This window comes from Lineus longissimus, chromosome 5, assembly GCF_910592395.1.
Source record: "Lineus longissimus chromosome 5, tnLinLong1.2, whole genome shotgun sequence".
In the NCBI taxonomy this organism is placed as follows: domain Eukaryota; kingdom Metazoa; phylum Nemertea; class Pilidiophora; order Heteronemertea; family Lineidae; genus Lineus; species Lineus longissimus.
Genome location: NC_088312.1, coordinates 11,370,046 through 11,393,525, shown reverse-complemented (window position 1 = coordinate 11,393,525; position 23,480 = coordinate 11,370,046). Strand labels below are relative to the sequence as shown.

The window sequence follows — 23,480 nt, the reverse complement described above, 5'->3', positions numbered from 1 at the left end:
AACTAATGTAACATAAAAGTACTGAACCAAATTTACTCAAAAATAATTATTTTTCCACAACTTTTATTTCAGTTCCTAAATTACTGTCGGTCTCGCACCTGCTCAAAGCTTTCTGCGCAGTGGTCCCAGGAAAACAATAATGGCAGACACTTTTTCATGAAAAGTATGTTTTGGTTTTTATTTTGAAATATATCGCATCAGATCGTAGACTGAGTTTGCTGTCAACCTGACGGTAAGGTGGGCAATGAACAGATGCTTCTGAAGAATTATTTCTTTAGGATTGACTTTCTTGGTCACCTATAGTATAATCATGTTGATTTTTATAAAATAAATCAAAATCGTGAAATGATTCAGGCAGCTGTCTTCATTCATTCAGATTCTACAACAGACTACAGACATGACAGCTACACTAACTTGCCCGGCCAGAGCCATGGGTCTTTGACCATAGTTAATCTCAGTGAAAGGCTTGGGCTCTTGGACTTGATTGTTCTCAAATAGCCCATAGCCATAGGGCAGGCCCTATGATGACAATGTTAATGTATGATTTCCAGTGTCATATATTGTTGCTATCGGCAGATTCCGGCCACAACCCACCCACGAAAAAGCCAATGCCAACACACAAGTGTGCTCTGATTGATCAGCATAGTTTGGGCATGCAATAATGATAAGCATTGATGAGGGGCCAATCTGACCAGTCTATAATAGAGTATAGATTTAGAAGCCAAGCCCAAAACGTCTTCAAGTTCAAATATATAACCAGTCTTGTGGCAGGTCATTTGTGTCTTGAGAGCAATAGATGCGATTGGACTTGAGTTGTTTTCAATCTGTGTAGTGCAAAGGAGGAGTTCATTTGTTATACAATTTACATGTACTAGTGATTGCAACAATAATTGTATGTTTTTCAGGTTATAAGCTGCACATTTTTATGGAACTGAATCTCAACATGATGCAACAAGATCATCAAGATGAGCTGCACCTGGCAGACCAAGGGGGTGGTGTTGGAGGCAGCATATTGACTTTAATGAAAGTAGAAATCGACATCAAAGGAAATCTGCTCTCGAAAACATGGACAGAATTGTCTGGACTTCTTGAGAAATACAAGGGAGAACTCATTTCACAAGAACAGAAGTTTTCATCAGCTTGCAGTGCATCTTTCCAAATACCTGTGGACTCAATTCAGGAGTTAAAGGAACAGGTTCTAAGGAAGGATGAAATGTTAACAAAGTGCCAGGCCGAAATGATCCGTACCCAAAGTCTCTTGGGAGAAGTTCGGACGAATCTGACTGGGAAGGAAGAACTTCTGCAAAAACTGCAGAGGGAATTGCTTGAAAAAGACGGTATAATTCTGCAACTTCAGGCAGAAGTGCTAAAGTTGAATGCGGAGCTGTCTGGAAAGAATACACTGGTTGATAAATTGCAGGAGCAGATGATAAAAGAGTCTTTAGATTTAGCATCAGAGATGAACACCATGAGGGAACTTCTTGACAAAGAAAGGAATCTTGACCTGCAGTTCCGAGCTCCAACTACAAGTACAATGCCATTTGGTAAACAAACAGAATACCCATGCACAAGTGCTGACTCTAATATGGTATGTATTTCTAATGCAAGTAGACTGTGTTTGGTTCGGATTGATATAATTGCCAGTACTCCTTATCTCAGAAGGTGGTGCAGGCCAAAAGAGCATTTACCTCTACATCCTTGAACCCTGTTTGATCGTCATCTGATCTTGAACTTCATTGATATATTTTCTCAGAGCAATCAAGTTTACAACTCAACACTAGCTATTTTACATGTAAATTCGGCAAGATATAATGATAAGAGAATAAATGCCTATTTTCGTAAGGTACAGTCATCTGAATTGAGGTGTAGTTGATTTACCCGAGACAAGCCATACATGTTCAGTGCATACAGTGGATGCGCTGTCCATACTGAGCGCTCTGGTATTCCTGGTTTTTCACTTGGCTTGAGGTTACCCATCTTTGTGAAAAACACGTGACCGGACACCGGAAGCAGACGCCCCCAAATCTAGTTCATGACGAGTGAAATGCCTCTGTAATGAGTGAATGGAGGAGACTGGTGAAAGAGTCTATAGTCATACAGGCATCTGTATGGCTTTGTATTATCGCTGTGTCCCTTATTGGCCAATGTTTCAACAACAAATTATATCAGATTGACTTGCACCACATTTATAGAAAGAGTGGTGTCAGATTCTGGAGTCACTGGATTCACTGGAGTCATTTGGAGTCACTGGATCTTGAATAATGGAGGTTTAAGTGAAAGTGGAAATTTCGTTTTTCTTTTCAGCCATTGCATTCTGCCGGAAGTTTAGATTCCGTGACGACCCCCAACCAAACAACAAGACGCCAGTTCTATTCGCAGGACTCACACAGTCGCGACGTGGAGCTGTCGTCACTCCATGCCCAGACTGACATTTATTTCCCCGGGAATAGAAAGTACCCTCCTGAACATCAGAACCTCCACACCCTCTCTAACAGCGCTTCAACCCTGGCTAGGATGGAAACCGACCTCGCCAGGCTTCCCACTTCAAGACATTCTATATCGGTTTCACAAGCTGAAGCTGCGATAGATTTAGCAGCACTGTTCAGCCCGTTGTTACCGTTCGATAACACAGGCCCTTTGACAAGTAGTGTTCATCAAGACTTCAACAATCATGGCTTGCCAATTGACTCTTGTTCAATTATCACATGCACAGCGGAGGATCAGAATAGAGATATTCCTTGCCTAGCTAGCGTGGTAAATAACACATTATTTTGGTTGTCAACTTTCACTATTGAATTGAAGGGTCTTGTGTCTTAGCACGATTCTGGGACATTGAGTTTGAGACCCATGAACACACTCATTGGCAAGAAAATTCATTTTGAGTATCGTGCTTTATCACAGATTAAATTGATGAGATTATGAATCTTTGCGAAAAAGTGTATCATTGCTGATTGCATTCTATCAACTGATTCTCTTGCATGTTTCAGCCATCTCTCCAACCAAAACTGCCGGTACTCTCAGTCGCAATCCAGCAGGCCTCATCAGTTGCGATTGCAACCCAGCTGTCTTCACCATCACCTCAGCCACCAACGCCGCAACCAAACCAGCAACTACCGCAACCAAACCAGCAACTACCGCAACCAAACCAGCAACTACCACAAGCAACTCTGGGTTCACCACTACCTGCAGTGACAAGCCCCCAAGTTGCACCCCCTGCCACTTCGATCCCAGCAACTGTACCTGAAACGTGTCTGATTACAGTAAAGGAGAAAATGCTACGGGAAAACTCCGAAGCGAGTTCATCAGAGGATCTAACTAAGGATCTTTCACCTGTGAAAATCAAGTCAGAATTTATTCCTCTCTTGACAGAACAGCTAACAGAGCTCTCGAAGCTTCAAAACGTGCAAGAAAACGCCAATAAACCGTTTTGGGCGCAGAAGCCGCTGTGTTCACTCCTGGCTGTGAAAAAGCCTGGAAAGTACAAATGTGAAATCTGTGGGAAACTCTTCAGTCAAACGTCGACGTTGAAAATACACAAAAGGCTCCACACGGGAGAGAAACCTTACGAGTGTCAGCACTGTGGTAAGCGCTTCACTCATAACCAGAACTGTAAAAATCACATGCGTATTCATACTGGTGAGAAACCATTCGTATGTGAAACATGTGGCTCTAGCTTTAGTCGACACTATGCATTAACCACACATTTGAGGATACACACGGGCGCAAAGCCATATCAGTGTGCACTCTGTGGGCGCGGATTCGCTGTCCATACAAACTGGAAAACTCACATGCGTATCCATACTGGAGAAAAGCCATTCTCTTGTCATATTTGTGGGAGTACGTACGCCCATTTACAGACTCTTAAGAAGCATCGCCTGCTTCATAAGATTAACCCAGTTGGGAAGATAGAGCATGTTTCTAGTGATGAGGAAAGCAAGACCTCCTCGGAGGTGGTAGAGGAAAAGTAAAGTGTGCTTCTAAAAGTCTGTGCCAAAAAGTTTAATGTGCCAATTCTATATGTTAAATAGCAAGATGTGTATTTCTTGTTGATAGCTTAAATGGCATCAAGTTGATAGCATTTATAATGTATTTCAATAGCCATTTTTTCTCGAAGGCTGCCTGCTTGTTGTGCTCTAAACTCTAGTGTTATTTCCTGTGCCTCTTTTATTTTCCTGCTTAGGCCAGCCTTTTTGATATCTTGGTGCTGGCATCCGCCAACGTTGGATCGGCCGACGTCCAAATGACAAAAACATTATCTTTTTTTTAAATTTTTTATTTCGCCCGCTGCCTCATGGATTGGATCCAAACTCCAAACTTTTTTTTTTGCCTGAGTCGGCTGTTGCCTGTTCTGGTGTATTTTACTTTGTGCACATCCATCATTAACCATGGCAGACATGGCGGCTGCCCTGGTTTAAGATTGTTTTCTTGGATGGGCCTTCTATTTTGGATAATATGCTCTGTTTTGTGTATCCTTTGAAATAGGGCGTTAAAAGTTAAAAACAAGAATTTTTTTTTTTTTCTACTAAATTTTTATTTTTATTTCTTCCTCTGTCATCACTAATATCTACATTTTATTCGAGAATCATAAAAAAGCCTAAAAATAATTTTTTTTCAAATTTATTCTGCCCTCCTCTCCTGAATTGTCACTGGAGATGTCCGAGCACCAAGGAATAAAAAAGGCATGCCTTAACAAATTAAATGAACACTAAAATTATGGTTTTGCTATAGCTAGCCATGGAAGGCCTCATGCCGATTGACGGCATACTAGGAATTGACTGTCTTACCCCCTGAGAACAACTATTTGAATAACTTTTGGTAAATAAGTAGAAAGATCGCAATAATGGCGCTTAATCAGATTGCAGATCATGTGACTCCGAGCATTGCATGCAACTACCGTAATACTGATTCGTTGTTGATCTGTTCAAGTGTAATATGGTATGTATGTCACCACTAGGTAACATATTTAAGTTGAGACAATACCACCAATGAATATTCATAGGTTGGAGGGTACAGACCTATCAATTAGACACGAGTTTGTTTTTAACTCTCAAGTACATATTTGGAGAGCTATTGAAAAACTATTTGTGTGGCAAGTCTACAGATATAAAGAAATTATTTGATGAAAAATTTAGTTTTGAATTTTGCTAATTTGGCAATTGGTGTTTTGAGATTTTTCTGCCATTTGGCTGAAAAGATTGGATATATCAATGTCTGTCCAATTTGGTGGTCAACTACCAGTTTACTTTTCACCATTTACTTGCCCGACTGTCGGGAATATCATATCAAAATTTCAGATTCACAACCCCACGCAGTATTTGATGCGTCGCGGTCAAACATTGACAATTTAACTGCTAAAAGGCTTAAAAAATCAATGGTGGTCTTGCCTCAGTTAGGTGTTTCTGTAGGACTTGTAAACCAGCTTATTTTCAATCTTTTTAGGCTTCTTTGTCTGTATTCAATTATGCAAATCCATCCCAGAAATAATCTGAAAAGAAATAGCTAAAGTTGTAAGGTACACAAGTTTCATTTTAATTACTTAATTTCTCAGATTTTACCACATCATGCCAGTGTTGGTGTGATTGTGCAGAGTTCGTGTTTGATCTGGCTGAATTGTGCTTAATTTTCCAAAAGAAACCCACATGGATTTATTGCTTGGCATGCCAGGGATCTTGAGTGATGATAATTCGAGCATGTTCTGCATACTATGTATTTCCAAATGGGGTGTCTCGGTTAAGGGCAGCCAGTATGATTTTGATTATGTTTATAGGACTAGCATGAAAGTCATGGTGTTAACACAAGGATAATGTTTTATGGGACACCCTTCACATGTGATTATGATACAACAGCTGAAGTTTTTGGATTATGGAATGAAGTGTCTGAAAATTCAGATAAATTGCTAACTAGATACACCTGACAATGTTATTGTTTATACGTAAAGAGTTGTTATTGTTTATTTGTGCTAACACTAACAGCATTTGTTTTGTCTCCTGGGAAAGGACGAGTCTGAAATTTTAATCATGTCAAGTGTCTTCGTAAAATACTGAACCATTTTGATCATGGTATCACAAGTTGTTAATTTCCCCATGTTATGAATTTTCGTTGTAAAAGGGGGACTGTAGGCAGGGGCTTGATTTCCAATTGGTCATTTGGTGGTCTCTGAAAACTGGGTCTAGTTTGACCTGGTGATAAACATTTCTCTTACAAATGTTCACTGTGGGATCATAATCCTAACCATCCATCAGCAACTTCATGAACCTTAATCTGGCTCCTGCCTATAGTCTCCCATTAATGCCTCTATTTAGACATAGATCTGTTTAATTTTCTTCCATTTTATTGCCTGTACAAAAAGGAGCTGAATTATATTTTTGTACTTCTCTGTACAGTTCTATACTAACATATTCATTATCTCGCCTAGCTATGATCATGTTATTCATTTACCCCGTTATGATATAATTAAAAGACCTATCTGTGATAATTGTGCAATTTTATTTCTTAAAGTTTATACAACTATCTGATGGTTGTTAGAATTATTAGTGCTACGGGACACGTCATTCATGTAGGATATCCCAGGATAAATCCGTGAATAGGGCCGGTTTGCTTCCTAGAGAAATTCATCTGCCTCGGACACCGTCTTTCCTAGATCAGTAATTCATTCATACATGGAATTGGTTCCAGGGACATTTCATCCAGGAAAGCAGTGATGTAATTGTGGGACATCCCAGGAAATAGTTCACTGTAATTGCTTACTAGAGCAATTCATATTTCATAAGGCATCCCAGGAAAAATCATCACTGTGGGACAGTTTCTTCCTAGATCAATTCATCTGTCAGGACACTGTCTTTCCTGGGAAACAATTCATTCTTCATAATTGGTTCTAGGGACATTTCATCCGTGTAAGAAATCTGGGGGGAAATCTTCACTGCAGGACAATAATTGCTTCCCAGAGTATTTCATCTGTCTGAATGGGACGCCACCTTCCTGGGGTCAACAATTCACACATAGGACTTGACAAGAGGGTACACTTCATCCTTGAAAAACATGCCAGGACATTGATGTGTTGAAATTGCATATGGGCCCTGTCTTCCAAGGGAACAGCCAATTCCAGAGACATATTTTCTGTTCAGTCAGAGTCACCTCCTACTGCCAGGGACTATTCACTTATTCATGTGGGACAATCTCAATAGGGACCATTCATCCGTGTGAGACAATTGATTGTCCTCCTTCGAGTGACATTCGGTCTCTATAAAATAAAAGTCACACCCAGACAGGGGTAGTATGCCTGTCTGCCATCTATCCTAAAATTATTGAACTAAAAGTCTCCCTACGTCTTTGGGGCTTGGTTCAATCAACCAATCACAGGCTTTGTTGTGCTGACAGATAACACGTGTTCCAGATTACGACTTCAGTATGGATGGTCCAGGTCCTGCCAAAAAACTGCGCATCCAAAAGCCGGCTCACTTTGTTGAGGTATGTATTTGCACCAGATTTATCCCATTTCATTTACTACATCATATTCCATGTATGTCCTGCTTCTTGATCGCTTTTAGAGCAGTTTTTGAAAGGCACTGACTCCCCCACTGTGCGTGTGTAGTGTATGGAGCATATGTTCGTATGTTAACCCTCTCATGATTGTAATCTGCAGGAAGGCTGAAAGGGGTTGGAACTGGTGACAAACTTTGGAGAACTGTCTCCAGCTGAAGCAGATTGAAATTTCATAACTGAATTAGTGAATATACATTTCAACAATCAGTTTAGAAAATATGTTTCAGCAAATTTTGCATGCATAATAACTGCACTGTGGCATTGTGTATTCCCCGAGTCACCAAGTAAATACAATTAACATGAATGATGTTTTTTTTCGCGGCGATATATTTTGTCATTTATCTGAGAAACTTGAGGTTCAACTTCAGCTGCACATCATGGGCATCCCCCTCCGTTCCGGACATAGTGGACCGGCGGCCTCTTTCCTCACCATAAGGAGATCTAGACCAAAATAGGATGACGCGATGGGCTGCCCAGGGAGTCTACCCCCTTGCAGTGCCCCTCCCACTTAATGAGGCCTAGGCTTAAAAATTTGAAGAGGGATAATATTGCCTAGGTGCTCCTTTAAATATTTCTCTTGGGTCTTTGTTGTCTTTCATAGTTGCCATGGCGATTGTCACAGTTGGCCTGGCAGTCTTTCATTATCATTATATCAATATCATGTTATTGATAGCTTACACCTTCACAACCAATACATATGGCTGGGTTGACTTGGAGAGATGATGATTTTGAATAAAAAAGAATGAGACCCCTTCCAAATGAATGAACCCCTGGATTAGAAGAAAACCACAGATTTCTATTTCTCTAACATGAGGTGTTTAGTAATCCAGACCTGACCCTTTAGCTGTAATCATGTACAATAATACCTGTTTTCCAGACAAGGATATTATTAAAGTACATTGTATTTGTGAAAAATACTTCATATGAAATAACAATGAACTAAGTTTTGTAAAGATTAGCACTAGCAGTTAGCTTTTATACCAATCATATAAAATAGCCCTCGAGTTATGGAGACAACATGTTTGAATTCAATGAAAAACCCTGGAGGTCTTGTGGGTTACAAGTCCAATGTCGGGACTAAGTAAAAATGATATTGCAAATTGTCTTGTTGATAGAGTCTGGTTTAAGATATTTCTAATGGCCTTTGGAAATGAATGGTACCTGTTCTTCCGTTTTAGGATGATAATATTACCAATCAGAGTTTCAGACTCGCACAATTATTCCCTCTCTCTCTATAAAAATACAGTACAGTGTTGACTCTATTATTAGCCAGTTGAGCAACATATTGATATGGCATGTAAAATAGTCAACTGGTTAATTGTGCTGACATAGTATTTGTGGTTGCAGTCAGTTTTAAGTTATTCATATTCAATCCTCTTTGAGATAAATGCAATAAGTGTCCCTTATAATTTTCATGGCTGTGCCAGATAATTTTGGGCCCACTTTATGGAAGATGCAACTGCAGGTATCCGATCTTGTGAGTTGGGAAATATTATAATTTACATTCTTCTTGTAGGTTGATGCTACCCATTCAAGTTATTTGAAGAACAATTCCTTCAATGTGGCAGACGACGACATCACCAGCATCCTCTTCTCAATGAAGGAGGAGTGTGGGGCACTGGCTCATGCTCTGAAGATTTTTAAGGTAAGCCCAATCATAGGCATTGCCAAGAAGTTGATCTCCCTTTTGGGAAAAAGCAAGCAAATATGCCCTGAAACCTGACTGTGACTTTCCCCTGTGTTTTGCAAAAACAACCCCTCCCTTCTGGATATCCCTGCTACACCTATGCCTACAACAGCCAGTAATTTAGACTTGATTACTGCTGGCAAATTAGTCCTCTCACCTACTTTTCTTTGATGGATTGAGGTTCATGGCCTGACACCAGTGACAGCCTGGTATATTGAAATAATCATTCAGTGAAATCTTTTCTACCAAGATTGCCTCTCCAGGGGTGGTACAAGGTCTTTCTCTTCCCACCAGTAATCTACCTTAAAGGGGGACTATAGGCAGGAGCAGAGGGGCTAATTTGGCCATCATCAGGTGACTAATATACACAGTAAGGGACCTAGGTCATGTCAGATTCAGCATTAAATATATTCCTCGCACAAGCGTGAATCATTTCGACGTACTGTGAGATGTGAGAGACCCCTATTGGCAACTTCATGTAACTTGATCTTGCCTGCCTAGCTGCTATATTGTCCCTTTAAGAAAGATCCTTTTTCTTCATTCAGCGACACAAAGTCAACCTGCAGCACATTGAATCTCGCCCAGCCAAAAACAGCAAGCAACATTTCGACTTCTTTGTTGTGTGTGACAAGAATAGCAATGGTTTACAAGAAGCGATCAAGGAACTTCAGGGCGTCAGCAGCTTCCTACAAGTCATGGCGAGGCATACCTCCTCTGATGCTGGTTCAAATGAAGGTAATTTGCACTCGGAACGAGTAAATTCAACCAAATTGTCATTTTCTGCTGACCCATGTGAAATAAGCAATTAAGGACATAAGTTTTGGTCCCAAATTGGTTGTTTCCATTCAACTTGACCTCTCTAATCAGGACACCTCTCAATTAAGGACAGCACTTGTCAGTCCCGAGGGTGTCCTTAATAGAGAGGTGCTACTGTATTTCCAAAAAGGCACAGGTACGTTTGCTGAAAAAAGGACACATTTGCTAGTTTTGTGAAATAGAGCACACCTCAAATGGAAATTATTGAAGAAGAGGTTGCATCGTGAAGGGAGAAAGGGCATCAAGGCAAATGAATAGGGCACCACTGCTTTGCCTCCATTGCCTTCGGTGAATTTCAAACCTGAAAAATAGTCCTCTTCCAAGTATGAATAGTGCTATTGTAGTATCAGAGCTTAGGCACCGATCTGTCACATTGTCAACGTAATTTCGCCCTGCCGTGGCCTGCCTGGAGGAGCGAAACCTGGCTGCTCATGGCAAGTTCAGCTTCATATTGTGGGTTTTGTGTATAGCCGTAGTTTTGATGTTATGTTGATTACTCTTATCGTGGTAGGAGTGCTGATGATATCTATTGCCAAGTGTGGGTCACGGAAAAATTATCCCAATAGTTGAAGACTTGTCCAATTTCTTGAGGTCCTGTTCTCGAAATTTATAGGAAAAAGTGAATGTGTTGAAAAGCTTTGGGTGTGTGAGAAGTGGAAATTGCTGATTTTTCAGATGCATCTCCCTTTCATTCTGGAAATTTCTAAAGAAAAAAATACTCTTCTGCGCCATATGATTTAATGACTTAATGTCGCAGTAAAAATGGTGGTGTTAGCAGATGTGTTTCATTGCCGATAACAGTATTTATACATCCGACACATTATCGATTCTTCCACATCAGCCGATTGTAATAATTGTCATACATCACTCGCACAGATGGTGTGATGCCAATGTCATTGTCATCTATTTTAAAGGGGTACACCGTTCCTGATTACTTGTGGTCCAGTTAAATAGAAATGCACTAATACACAATGCCGTAGTGCAGTTATTATGAATAAGAATTTGCTGAAACTTAGTATTGGTACTGTTTGTATATCTGTCTGCAAAACGGCAATATCGAAAGTTATATTCAGTGTGTATTTAAGCAATTGTAAATTTTCAAATTCAATTACAAATTCAAAATTTGTTACGAACGGTGTAGGCCTTTAAGCTCTCAATTGCCTGAAATTTGAATCTACTTTTAGAACCAGTAAATAACATAAATTGGCATTCTTTTTAAAAAAGTTGTTGTGAGCAGTGTCAGAAAGAGTAAGAGTTACGGTACTGTAAACTGCAAGATTTTTGTGCCTCGTTATTTTTTAAATATGCCAAACTTTTGAAAACAGTATCATTTTTATTTTGGCTATTTATAAAATTTCTCTTTCCCTTTTTAGCTCACCTCTTAGCAGAGGTGAGCTTATCCCATACCGTGGCGTCCGTCGTCCGTCGTCGTCGTCGTCGTCGTCGTCGTCGTCGTCGTCGTCGTCGTCGTCGTCGTCGTCGTCCGTCGTCCGTTAGCAGGGCACGTTTCGTAACTGTTAGAGCTATTGAGTTGAAACTTGGTACACATGTACCCTTATGTAATGACACCTGGGAGACCAAGTTTCGGTCCGATTCATTTCATGGTTTGGCCACCAGGGGGCCAAACGTTAAAAGTGAAAATATGCAATATCTCCCTTAATAGTAGTCGGGAAATTTTGAAAAAAATATGGTAGGTAGTTCTAGCAAAGGTGCATCATATATCCTCCGGGTTTTTGATTTGACCTCCTTTTCAAGGTCACAGAGGTCAAATGGTGTAAATTGGCCGTTAGGATGTAACGATGGCACGTTTCTAAACTGCAATGACTATTGATACCAAATTTGGTACACATTTACCCCTTAGTCAGGTGATCTCAGGGACCGAAGTTTGGTCCAATATGATTCACCACTTGACCACCAGGGGGCAAAATCCAAAAACCTTAAAAATGTGATTATTCCTTAACTTCTTGCCCGATTGCCACCAATTTGATATCATGGGTACATCTAACCACCATACAGTATATGTCACACAGGTTATTTAATTTGACCTTCTTGTCAAGGTCACAGAGGTCAAATGGCCTAAATTCGCCGTCAGGCCGTAACTATGGCACGTTTCTTAACTGCAATGACTATTGATCACAAATTAAGTACACATGTACCCCTTGGTCAGGTGATCTCAGGTACCGAAGTTTGGTGCAATCTGATTTGCCGTTTGGCCTCCAGGGAGAGGGCCAAATCCTAAATTCTTCAAAATGCCATTATTCCTAGTAATGACTTGCCCGATTGGCACCAATTTTATATCATAGGTACATCTAATTCTAACAACCATTCAATGTGTCACCCGGGTCTTCTTTGATTTGACCTACTTTTCAAGATCACAGAGGTCGAATGTACTGTAAATTGGCCATTTTGGGGAAATTGTAATTGCTTGGACCTACATCAAACCTAACACTACATGACACAAGACCATGCTCTTTATCCATCTTTCCTCCACATGAGGTGAGCACAATGGCCCTGGCCATTTCATTTCAAATCAAAACATATTTATTCGCGTCTATTAACTTCTGTAAATTTCAGTTATGCGTGGAATTGGTCAAATAAAATGCTAGTGAATATTTGACAGTTTTCAGAAGGCCCCTACCAGGAATTACTGCCGAGCCGTCACTAATGTGGAGTTCCTTTTTGTTCCAGTGCGCCGTAGCAGAATGCAGAAAGTAAAGTTCATGGAGAGTCCATGGATTATGCAAAAACTATTCCTGTTGTGGTGATTACTCCTAATGCAAAACTGTTGTTCCAGACATATTATGATAGGTTGCATCACGCATTCGCAGAAGTACAGTGTGAGTCCCAGAGTGGTCCTGCTTTTATTTTATGGAGGTTATTGATTAATTTATTGATTTTCTGATTAGCTTTTTATGCATTTCATGACCATTGACTGTCCACAGAGCAGATATCAATGGTCCTATCATACTATTTCACCTGAACATACATTATATTCTGGTAGTTATAGTGATTTATAATGTGACCTTCCAGGTGTTGATAAGGAATTCATCGTCTGGTTCAGGTGATTATAAAACGAAAGCATTGATTTGATACTTTATAGACATGATCAGGCAATAAGTGGCCAGAGGTAGCAGAATTGAAATCTTTTTATCCCCTTGTGGATAAATTCATTTTTTTGGTCAGATCTGGTTGTACTTTCTTTTGGGACACCCTGTGTATATCATTTTTTACATCATCAGGCCATGTATCCTTGATGAATTGTGACAATGATCATATCACACCATGATATAAACATTGCCAAAGAAAAGGATTGACTCATTCTCCAGCAAACATCACACCTCAGGTGAGACCGGGTCATATGCCAACCAGGCACCCAAGCAATCCATTGTTGCCAAGGACATCTGTCACCCAGACCTTATTCGATTGGTATCATCATACTAGGACGAATGAAGCCTGGGATGAACCAGCTATCTCAATCGTATAACTTTTGTTAAAGGGGTACACCATTCGTAATGACTTGTGGTCCAGTTAAATAGAAATCCACTAATACACAATGCCGTAGTTCAGTTATTATGGATATGAATTTGTTGAAACTTTGTATTTATAGTATTTGTCTATCTGTCTGCAGAAAGGCAATGCAGAAATTTATATCTAGTATGTATTTACGCAATTGCAAATTTTCAAATTCAATTACAAATTCAAATTTTTTAACGAACGGCGTAGACCTTTTTGAAAGAGCCTAGAGAACAAGGGAGCCACTTGGGGGCCTACACAAAAATGCGTATCATCACCTTTCCTAACTAAAGCGGTTGTGGTTCATGAATTAATGCCAACTTTCATTTGTGGAAATATTGAAAAATAACATATATTAGAACGTGATAATACAAGGATTGAGGGGATCACAGACAAATTATGATTTCAATGCCCTGTATTCTGCTGTTCCAGGACTCACAGAATCCAAAGCAGGTTTGTCGAATGTAATCTCATAACGCGTTGTGTTCATCTACCTTAATATCCAATTCCTTGTCTATCTGTCTACAGAAATTATTATTTGGTGTGCATGTGGTTTCTGTTCAGATGGTCTTAAAATCAAAGGTGAAGTTCTTCTGTGAATCCATGCCGATCCACCGTCGTTGTGCGCATATCCATTTTTCACCGCCGATAACTCCCCCCTGATCGGCCGTCAGAAGGGCTGTTACTTTATCGGTAGTCTCCATGCATCCCCTTCCTTTCCCGCGCGTCCATGTCATGACAACAGTAACATTACACTCACTTGTGGTTGTCGCACGAGATACGCACTGAAAGCAATCATAATTGAACTTGAAGACCAGGTGTTCAATGAGTAACGGTTCCAGGGATGCTGACCTGATCCAAATGCACAGTGCATGTTGTATAGAAGAAGAGTAACCTGATCCTGAGGTTATCACTATCAATTCAGGCCGTCATTGAATCACTTTGTTTCGAGCAATTTGATTGGCCACCCGTTTATGATGGTGCGTCCGACAGATTACCTGCAGAAGTTATCGGCGGTGAAAAGAGGAGACTTTAGGACTGATATTCACCACTAATAAGTCGGCATGGTGTGAATCAAGCTTTTTTAATTAAGTATGTACAGCGGTTACAGTTATTTCATCAGGAGACTTGTTTTATGACTGTTATAGCTGGTTAGTGTATTCACTCAGTCTTTTGCTATACTCCTACCTCGGATACAGAAGTATGGGACATTTCCACGAGGGCAGAATTGGTTAAAGTAGAAAACCCGTAGTTACTTTGAACTTTTATTCCACAAATACTTGTTCATAATTGATCCCCAGCTGCCCTGTACTCTTTTTTCTGTCTTCTGGGTTCTCAGTGTTAGTACTCCTAACTTTTAAACCTACTCTGTTGGTAATTTGTAATTCAATTGAAATGGATCGTAATTTGTTATGGGTTGTAATTGACAAGAGAAGCATGCAACCTCACTTCTTTTCCATTGCACATATGCCCCTGTCCTCACCGACCGATTGTCTGAGTGCCCACACGTACAGCTATGCTAAGAATTTGCATATACCAGTATTTCGTCAACTCATTCAACATGATTGCTGGTGGCATATTGTGCTGGGGAATTTCATATTCGGCCATCACATCTGGGTTTTTAAAGGGGGACTATAGGCAGGAGTAGAGTGGCTAATTTGGCCATCTTCATGTGACTAATATACACAATAAGGGCCCTAGGTCATGTCAGATTCAGCACTAAATATATTCCTCGTACAAGCGTGAATCATTTCGACATACTGTGAGATGTGAGAGACCCCTATTGGCAACTTCATGTAACTTGATCTTGCCTGCCTAGCTGCTGCCTATATTGTCCCTTTAATTATCACCATGATGGCTCAATACATTTTATGAATGTTTTGATAATGAAAAAAATATGCAAAAGAATAGTTGAAGAAAAAAATGTTAAAGAATTTTGAAGGTGTCAGTGAGGATCAATTAATGAGCTTCCCTCACTGCGGATCTGGGCAACCACTTAAATAAATAATGTACTCAAAGTGTGCTGTCTTGGCTGCCACACCTCTAGTTATCTATACATAGACCTCTCTATTGAGGACAACTTCGGGACTGACAAGTGCCGTCTTTAATAGAGAGGTGTCCTGATTAGAGAGGTCAAATGGAAACAACCTATTTGGGACTAAATCGAGTGTCCCTAATAGAGAGGTTGTCCTTAATGAAGAGGTGTCCGCTAAGGGAGGTTCCACTGTATACACATTCCTTTGCAGTACCGTGGTTTCCTCGAAAGATTGCAGAGCTTGACCGCTTTGCTAACCAGATCTTGAGCTATGGATCTGAGCTGGAGTGTGATCATCCAGGCTTCAAAGATCAAGTCTACCGCGCCAGGCGCAAGGAGTTTGCCGACATAGCCTTCCATTATAAGCAGTGAGTTATATCATGCTTTCATCTAGTGTACCAAAAGGAGTTCCTACCAATTATAGAGTGCTTTTAAAAGGTTGACCATAGGTACCGCCATTTTGGCTAGACCTCCAAATCCTAAAAGCAATTAAAACTCTTTCCAAATGAATTGAATGCTCATTTAAAACCCTGGAGGCCGTTCTCTGGAAAACAAAGAACAGACTCCATCCCTTGAAATTAACATTCACTACCTTTTGAAAGAGTTTTAATTGCTCTAGGATTTCAATTTCTAGCCAAAATGGTGGTACCTTATGGTCAACCCTTAACTACTATCATTCACTAGCGCACCTCTGTTAATAACAGGACACCCTCTTTTGTAAGGACACCGATGGTCGTCTGAAATATCTCTGACCATTTCTATTCACTTTGACTGAGCAGGACACCTTTCCATAAAGGAACAGGATGTCAGTCCCGAAAGTCATTTTGATAGAGGAGGTTCTTCTCTATGGTGTGATAAATTTTGATTTATCTTAAAAGCAACAAGGATATTTTGGTATACTCTTGAATAATGAAACAGTATGCAGACAGCACCCATCATTTCTTGGTTTATCATCTCCCCTCTTTGCAGTGGACAGGTCATCCCAAGGGTTGAGTACACTGAAGATGAAATAAAGACATGGTGAGTCGTCAAGGAAATTAAAATATTTCTCCAATTCTATCTCCATTTCAGATTTAGCTTAATTCTTTCACTGCCAATAACGTTTTAAAACGTTATTGAAAATAGGTCGTTAAATTGCCAATAACGTTTCAAAACGTTATCTCAGTGTTTCCATCTACCCATCAAAAGTAAACCAAACTATTGATTCTACGTTGATTTAAACCTCCCGCCATGTCTTCCCAAGTGTTCTCGGAAGCATTTAGCTCAATCTCGTCCCCAGGAAGTGGGTATTTCGAGTCAGGTGAATTGGTGAAGATAAGACCAATTTGCGTGATCAGCCTGATTCTGATGGTGATAATGACCAGGCAGTTGGGGGTAATGATATAAATAGTGGTGACAATGACTCCGGTGATGGTGGGCAGGGGGCGCAGCCTGCTGCAGGTGGGAATCAAGCTGCACGTGGCCGAGGGCGCCAAAGAGGGCCCCGAGCTCCTGCTACAAAAAAGTGGTAAAAATGGCAAAAATCCAGGCAAGATGGGGGAATAACTTTAAAATAGGGCTGGTAGTGAAAGAGTTAACTGCAGTTTAAAAAAAAGGTCAATACTATCCTTCAGACTACACTGCCAGTCATAGTGCTCAGTAAGATACTGAGCCATCTCTCTTCTACATGGCGTTCTTGTCTATAGCCTCCAGTCGACATGATGGAGCTGTTGATTTCAATTCAAGTCACATCCGCAACCTTTTCTTCCAGGGGCACCATTTTCAAGGAGCTGACCAAGCTGTACCCCACTCATGCCTGTCGTGAGTTTAACCACGTGTTCCCGCTCTTGATGGAGAACTGCGGGTACAGGGAAGACAGCATCCCACAACTTCAGAATGTGTCGGAATTTCTCAAAGGTATTGGAACAATTTTCCAAGAGTTTCAGTTATTTATATCCATACGCATAAGAGATTGTCTTGGAGGCAAGGGAATCATTTGGGTACCGGAACCAGATGTACGTGGTTGTAAGATTCAGACATTTGTCAAGAATTCAAGGTCAGATTCAAAGTATTGCTTTTCAATGGAGGGGAGGTCCCTACAACTCTCGGGGAAACTGGTCATTGGATGTGATTTCTCCGGCACTAAGCATCATTCTGTCCACAATTTCAGATTGTACCGGCTTCAGACTGCGACCAGTTGCAGGCCTTCTCTCCTCGAGAGATTTCCTTGCAGGCCTGGCATTCCGAGTTTTCCATTCTACCCAGTACATTCGACACAGCTCAAAGCCTATGTACACACCAGAACCGTGAGTACTGTGTATATATAAAAACCTGGCATTTAAAGCGAATGAGTTGATTTATGATACATTGTAGAACTAGAACTAGTACAAAACAAAAGCCTATTAACCATAAAATGATTTTTTATTCCACCTGCTGCCAAGTTGAAACCATTACAATTCAGGGCAAATACATAATTCTTTCACAATTCATCACTGGAAGTGCCGTGACATTTCAGATAGAAGTTGAAACCACACAACAGGACTGATACCAAAGAACCGGTACCTGGCTTGTATTCCAAAAACCTTACTCTCGAGCCCCCGCTATGGCTGGGTATATCACTTTGCAAAGATTTTGTTTAAAAAAAGTTTGTTAACTATAGTTTCACCTCTAATGAAAGGGCCAGCCAGCTTTCGGTATATGAGACACTTTTTACTTCCAAACTCCGATCTCTAATGCCAGGCGCCTGCCGAGAAGGCAGTGTTGTTCCCTATATTTAACTAGCTGGTGGCTAACCAACCGGCCACATCAGAAAGAGGTTACCAGCGGCCCTCGAACCTTCGCCCTTCCGTTCCCGAGGCGGACGCCTTAACCACTAGGCCATCGAGATTGGTTTTATTGGTATTACAACTTTTATCCTTTAACAGTGACGTCTGCCACGAGTTGCTTGGCCATGTCCCCCTCTTTGCCGACCCAGTATTTGCTCGTTTCTCCCAGGAGATTGGTCTGGCCAGCTTGGGTGCCCCAGATGAGTATATTGAAAAGCTAGCCACCGTAAGTTTTACCACAAGGTGTAATCTTGATGTAGTGGCCATCTGTTCAGGTTGCATGCGACTATGGTTGGACTCCAATTGGGTTCCTCTTTGGCCTTGAAAAGGAGGAGACCAACACGGCCTACTCAGGCTTCTCAGACTCTGCTTGCCCTCACTTGGCCATAAGTAGCAAAGAAACTGGGCTCTATATCTCATTCCTAGCATGAGACCATAAACAAATTGACTTACACAAGGCTACAAGCGAAGTGTCTTGATGCTAGACTCCAGGACGGAGCCTGTAAGGAATCTGGTTTGGATTAAAGGAAATTATGACAGTTATTGAGCAGGGCTGAAAACAAAACCTCCATCTTTCAGTGCTACTGGTTTACGGTGGAGTTTGGTATGTGCAGACAGAATGGGGAACTGAAGGCATATGGAGCAGGATTACTCTCCTCATTTGGAGAACTCCAGGTAAAGATCCTTTCAGACATTATTAGTTTGATAGATAATATCAAGTATGGATTAAATCTATGCTTGATGATTTTAATAGAAGCTATTGATTAGTTATGTTTAAAGGGGTACACCGTTCGTAATTGCTTGTGGTCCAGTTAAATAGAAATGCACTAATACACAATGCCGTAGTGCAGTTATTGTGAATACAAATTTGTTTAAACTTGGTATTCATAGTATTTTTATATCAGTCTACACAACGGCAATGCTGAAATTTATATTTAGTACGTATCTCGCTATCAAATCAATTACAAATTCGAAATTTTTAACGAACGGCGTACCCCTTTAAGGGACAAGTCTTCAAAGTTAAAATCTAACGAGTTCCTTAGTTTCATATTCATTGCTACACATAGGCTGTACTTTTTTGGGACTGCAGGTTTTCCATTCATTCGAAGATTACAAGTCAAATAATATCATGATACAGTTGGTCCTTCTTATAGTTGATCCCCTGTCGCTATCTATCAAGTGTCATTATTTCAGTATTGCCTGTCCGACAAGCCAGAGATACGTGCATTCGAGCCCTCTGAGACAGCAGTACAGAAGTACCCCATTACGGAGTTCCAGCCGGTTTACTATGTTGCCGAAAGCTTTGAGCACGCAAAGGAGAAGCTGAGGTATGTAGCCAGCAGGAATTGAAACAAATAGAATGATTCCCGACTAACAAGCTTGCGCACACCTGATTCGTAAGACTTCAAGACTCGTCTTCTCCACAGAAATTTGTGACGTGGCATGACGTGTGTGAAAAGGGATTGACTTCATCATGATGTTGCCCTAATGAAAGTCAGCCACACTGACGAAATCGTGTACCAGTTTCTGAAGGAGAGAGGACTTGCAGCCTTTCTAAGCAGGCATCCTTCACGATGAGGACAGCAGTGTTAAATAACCTGGCAGTGCAGATTTTGCCTAAATTCATCGATTTGAGATTTGTCTACATCAAGCATGATATTGTGTGTATGGCAAAAGATGTCTTCATGACAAAGGGAAACTGTATCTGTTGATATAAATGTTTATGTTTATGATCAAACTCCAATAGTCTCTAGTTATAATGAAATAATAATCATGAGACTTATATAGCGTTAAATCCAACTGGTTTCAGTCGCTCAAAGCGCTTCACAGTATTATGGGTGTATACAAAACCAAGACCTAAGACATAAGACCTAAGACCTAAGATCCCCCGAAGTACAAAACTAAGACCCAGGTACAAAACTAAGATCCCCCGAGGTACAAAACTGGGACCCGGGGAGGCCAATTCCAAACTAAAATTTTGAAGAAAAATATCAGAGTCTTAGTTTTGTACATCAGGGGATCTTAGTTTTGTACGTACAAAACTAAGATCCCCGAGGTACAAAACTAAGACCCAATTCCAAACTAAAATTTTGAAGAAAAATATCAGAGTCTTAGTTTTGTACATCAGGGGATCTTAGTTTTAGTTTTGTACATCAGGGATCTTAGTTTTGTACGTACAAAACTAAGATCCCCTGATGTACAAAACTAAGACTCTGATATTTTTCTTCAAAATTTTAGTTTGGAATTGGGTCTTAGTTTTGTACCTCGGGGGATCTTAGTTTTGTACGTACAAAACTAAGATCCCCTGATGTACAAAACTAAGACTCTGATATTTTTCTTCAAAATTTTAGTTTGGAATTGGGTCTTAGTTTTGTACCTCGGGGGATCTTAGTTTTGTACGTACAAAACTAAGATCCCCTGATGTACAAAACTAAGACTCTGATATTTTTCTTCAAAATTTTAGTTTGGAATTGGCCTCCCCGGGTCTTAGTTTTGTACCTCGGGGATCTTAGTTTTGTACCTGGGTCTTAGTTTTGTACTTCGGGGGATCTTAGGTCTTAGGTTCTAGTTATTGGCCTGTACATTCATGTTTCAAGCTCTACTCTCTGGGAGTATCACAGGTCCGAGCTGCAGCTATACAGCACTCAGAACTAATATTCATAGTTTGCTGTCTCTGCCAGCTAGGTACCCATTTACTCCTGGGTGGAGAGAAGCAAGTAGGGTAAAGTGCCTTGCTCAAGGACACCACGACGAAACAGCGGTGACCCTTTCGAGAATCGAACCCACGACCTCCTGATTATGAGCCCGGTGCTCTAACCACTATGCTGCTGATGCTCTACTGACAAACCTGGCACTGTTACTCACTAATATTATCATTGTCACTGCAGCAGCACTTTCCGCCATTCAGTCCTCATTTAATTAAAACAAGTATTTTATTCCAGGACCTATGCCAACTCCATCCCAAAGCCGTTTGCCCTGAGATACAGCCCTTACACTGAAAGTGTAGAAATGCTGGATTGCAAGCAAAGGGTTGCAGACCTTGTCACTTGCATCAAAGGTATTAATGATTGCTTACTTGACAATTTGCATCGAATGTCCAAGTATGAAGCGCAGGCTAAGATCAGAAGTTGTTTTATCCCAGTGATGTTGTGCTTCTGGTCAGTAGTAACCTATTATTCAAACGGCTCGGATTCGATCTTTCCCAACACAGTCAATTCAATCTTTTCAGGTGAAATGGGCATATTGGAGAATGCCCTGGAAAAACTTGAGTGAAGAGGACCAGAAGACTTCTGTAACATCCCATTCTTCTGAGTGAATGGGAGGACTGTCACACCTTACATGTGTCATGGATTTCAACACTTATGCTGCATGTCAAAGTGTAAATACATATGTACATGTAGTGTTAATAAATGCTGTGTAAATTCTGGAAGTTTTAAGTGATAAAAGATTTCAGGTAAAATGAGAGAAAAGCTAGCCCCCTGTCAGTGTCATGGTTGTGTTTGATTTAGCGATAAACTATTTTTGTCATAAAAGTATGAACTGGAAGATGGTTACTCTATTAAAACCTGCGGTTTTTTACTTTCATGTATCTGCTTACTGAATCATTTAGATTCAATTTCATGAATAGATTTATGTTATTTTGATAAAATTGCTACCTTACAAGATATCATCATGTTGTCAATGTACAACCAACTTGGTCACATAATTGGGTGACGGTATGCATTATTACTCGAGTGGTACTGAAAGATCTGTATATTGCTTTTAGTTTTAGTCATATGTGACCCGTCACAGCAAAACCAGGCACATGTCGCTCAGAAGATGAGCCTAAATAACACCAGGAGATAATGGAAGAAATTGATGTGCTCATATTTCACAGAAGACTGACAATAGTGAAATGAGCAAACAGTCCGTCTCAACCTGCAAAGCTCAGAGCTACATGCGCTTGCTTTCGCTGCGACGGGTCACATATTGTCATGATTCTGGATCATACATGTACATGTAACACCACCTTTCACTAAACTAGATGGTACCCGTCCTACAGACGGGTTGTACTGTTACGGGCGTTGTCAATTGAGTATTACTTTGAACACCCACTGTCACTACCCGAGACATCAAGTTAGCCCAAGGTCTGCTGATTGTCACATTCCCCGAGACTTCTCACCGAACACATATCCAAATGACCGAAGACAGATATAGATGCTCGATCCACGGCTGACTCGGAAATGAACACGGGGTGGTTTACCATGTCAAATGGAGTTGTCACAGAGTCACCAATATCTGAGCAAAAAACACTTAAAAAACTCGGGAAGATCCCCAAATATTCCTGGTTTCGGTGGTGCAGCCGCAAGATAGCAATGACAGTAAGTCACAGTGGCAAAATCGACCAAAGGAGTAAGCAGAAATGCGTTCCTCACGATCAGTGCTCTGCACCCAACTCCGAGATTTATTGTAGATTAGGATACCCTAAGGGATTCACCAGTAGATTTAATTGTAAACTGTTAAGTTTCGATTCCTTTATTTACTTAGTTTGTTTTATGGAAGGTTTTTTTCTACTTGCTACTTGGTTTGTTTATCATTATGTTCAATATTCCTGTTTGCTACGTTTACATAAAACTTATCCCGAAACTTCCTGAAATAAACTTACTGCATAACCATGAAATGTGCCCAGTATTACATTTTGAACTATGAAGTTAAAACTAAATCAATCCCTATTGGGTATACATCATTTGTGGATGGACTGAAACCTTCAGTATCATATATTTGATAAATGTAGCTATGATTTTAATCTCTTCATTTTCCTTCATTGGTTTTGGAACATCTATGTATAATACAGCTGTCAGTTGCAATAAAATTTGTTTGAAATAGATTGGGTTGATTCGATTTATTCAAAATAAATAACACTGATAAAGAAAGGTTGAGTCCTACCTGAAATACTGTAAATCTGGCCAGGAGCTGTCATAATATTCAAAGTAACATCACACATCCAATGTTATGAACTGCATCTTTATGTTTTTATTGCCATTGATTACTCAATACTATACACCTGGGAACTTAAAGGGATAATATAGGCAGCAGCTAGGCC

At 40.4% G+C, this 23,480-nt stretch overlaps 2 protein-coding genes across 4 annotated transcripts; both read left to right on the top strand.

Moving 5' to 3' along the window:
- The first annotated feature begins 124 nt into the window (after positions 1–124).
- On the top strand, positions 125–6,483 carry LOC135487872 (uncharacterized). Of its 2 annotated transcripts, none has more exons than XM_064772044.1 (4): positions 125–163; positions 906–1,588; positions 2,305–2,754; positions 2,988–6,483. In XM_064772044.1, exons 1-4 carry the CDS (start codon positions 157–159, stop codon positions 3,966–3,968), a joined length of 2,121 nt encoding a protein of 706 aa, XP_064628114.1. In that variant the 5' UTR covers positions 125–156; the 3' UTR covers positions 3,969–6,483. The 2 variants fall into 2 exon arrangements, with proteins under 2 accessions (XP_064628114.1, XP_064628115.1); XM_064772045.1 differs by having other exon boundaries at positions 133–232.
- Positions 6,484–7,348: 865 nt separating this feature from the next.
- LOC135487879 (phenylalanine-4-hydroxylase-like) lies at positions 7,349–23,262 on the top strand. 2 transcript variants are annotated; one of them, XM_064772065.1, is made up of 13 exons: positions 7,349–7,467; positions 9,059–9,187; positions 9,775–9,964; positions 13,991–14,011; positions 15,805–15,961; positions 16,563–16,613; positions 17,344–17,489; positions 17,743–17,878; positions 18,497–18,623; positions 18,977–19,072; positions 19,592–19,725; positions 21,340–21,455; positions 21,627–23,262. In XM_064772065.1, the coding sequence occupies exons 1-13, from the start codon at positions 7,408–7,410 to the stop codon at positions 21,668–21,670; spliced, it is 1,407 nt and encodes a 468-aa protein (XP_064628135.1). In that variant the 5' UTR covers positions 7,349–7,407; the 3' UTR covers positions 21,671–23,262. The 2 variants fall into 2 exon arrangements, with proteins under 2 accessions (XP_064628135.1, XP_064628136.1); XM_064772066.1 differs by lacking the exon at positions 13,991–14,011.
- Positions 23,263–23,480: the final 218 nt, after the last annotated feature.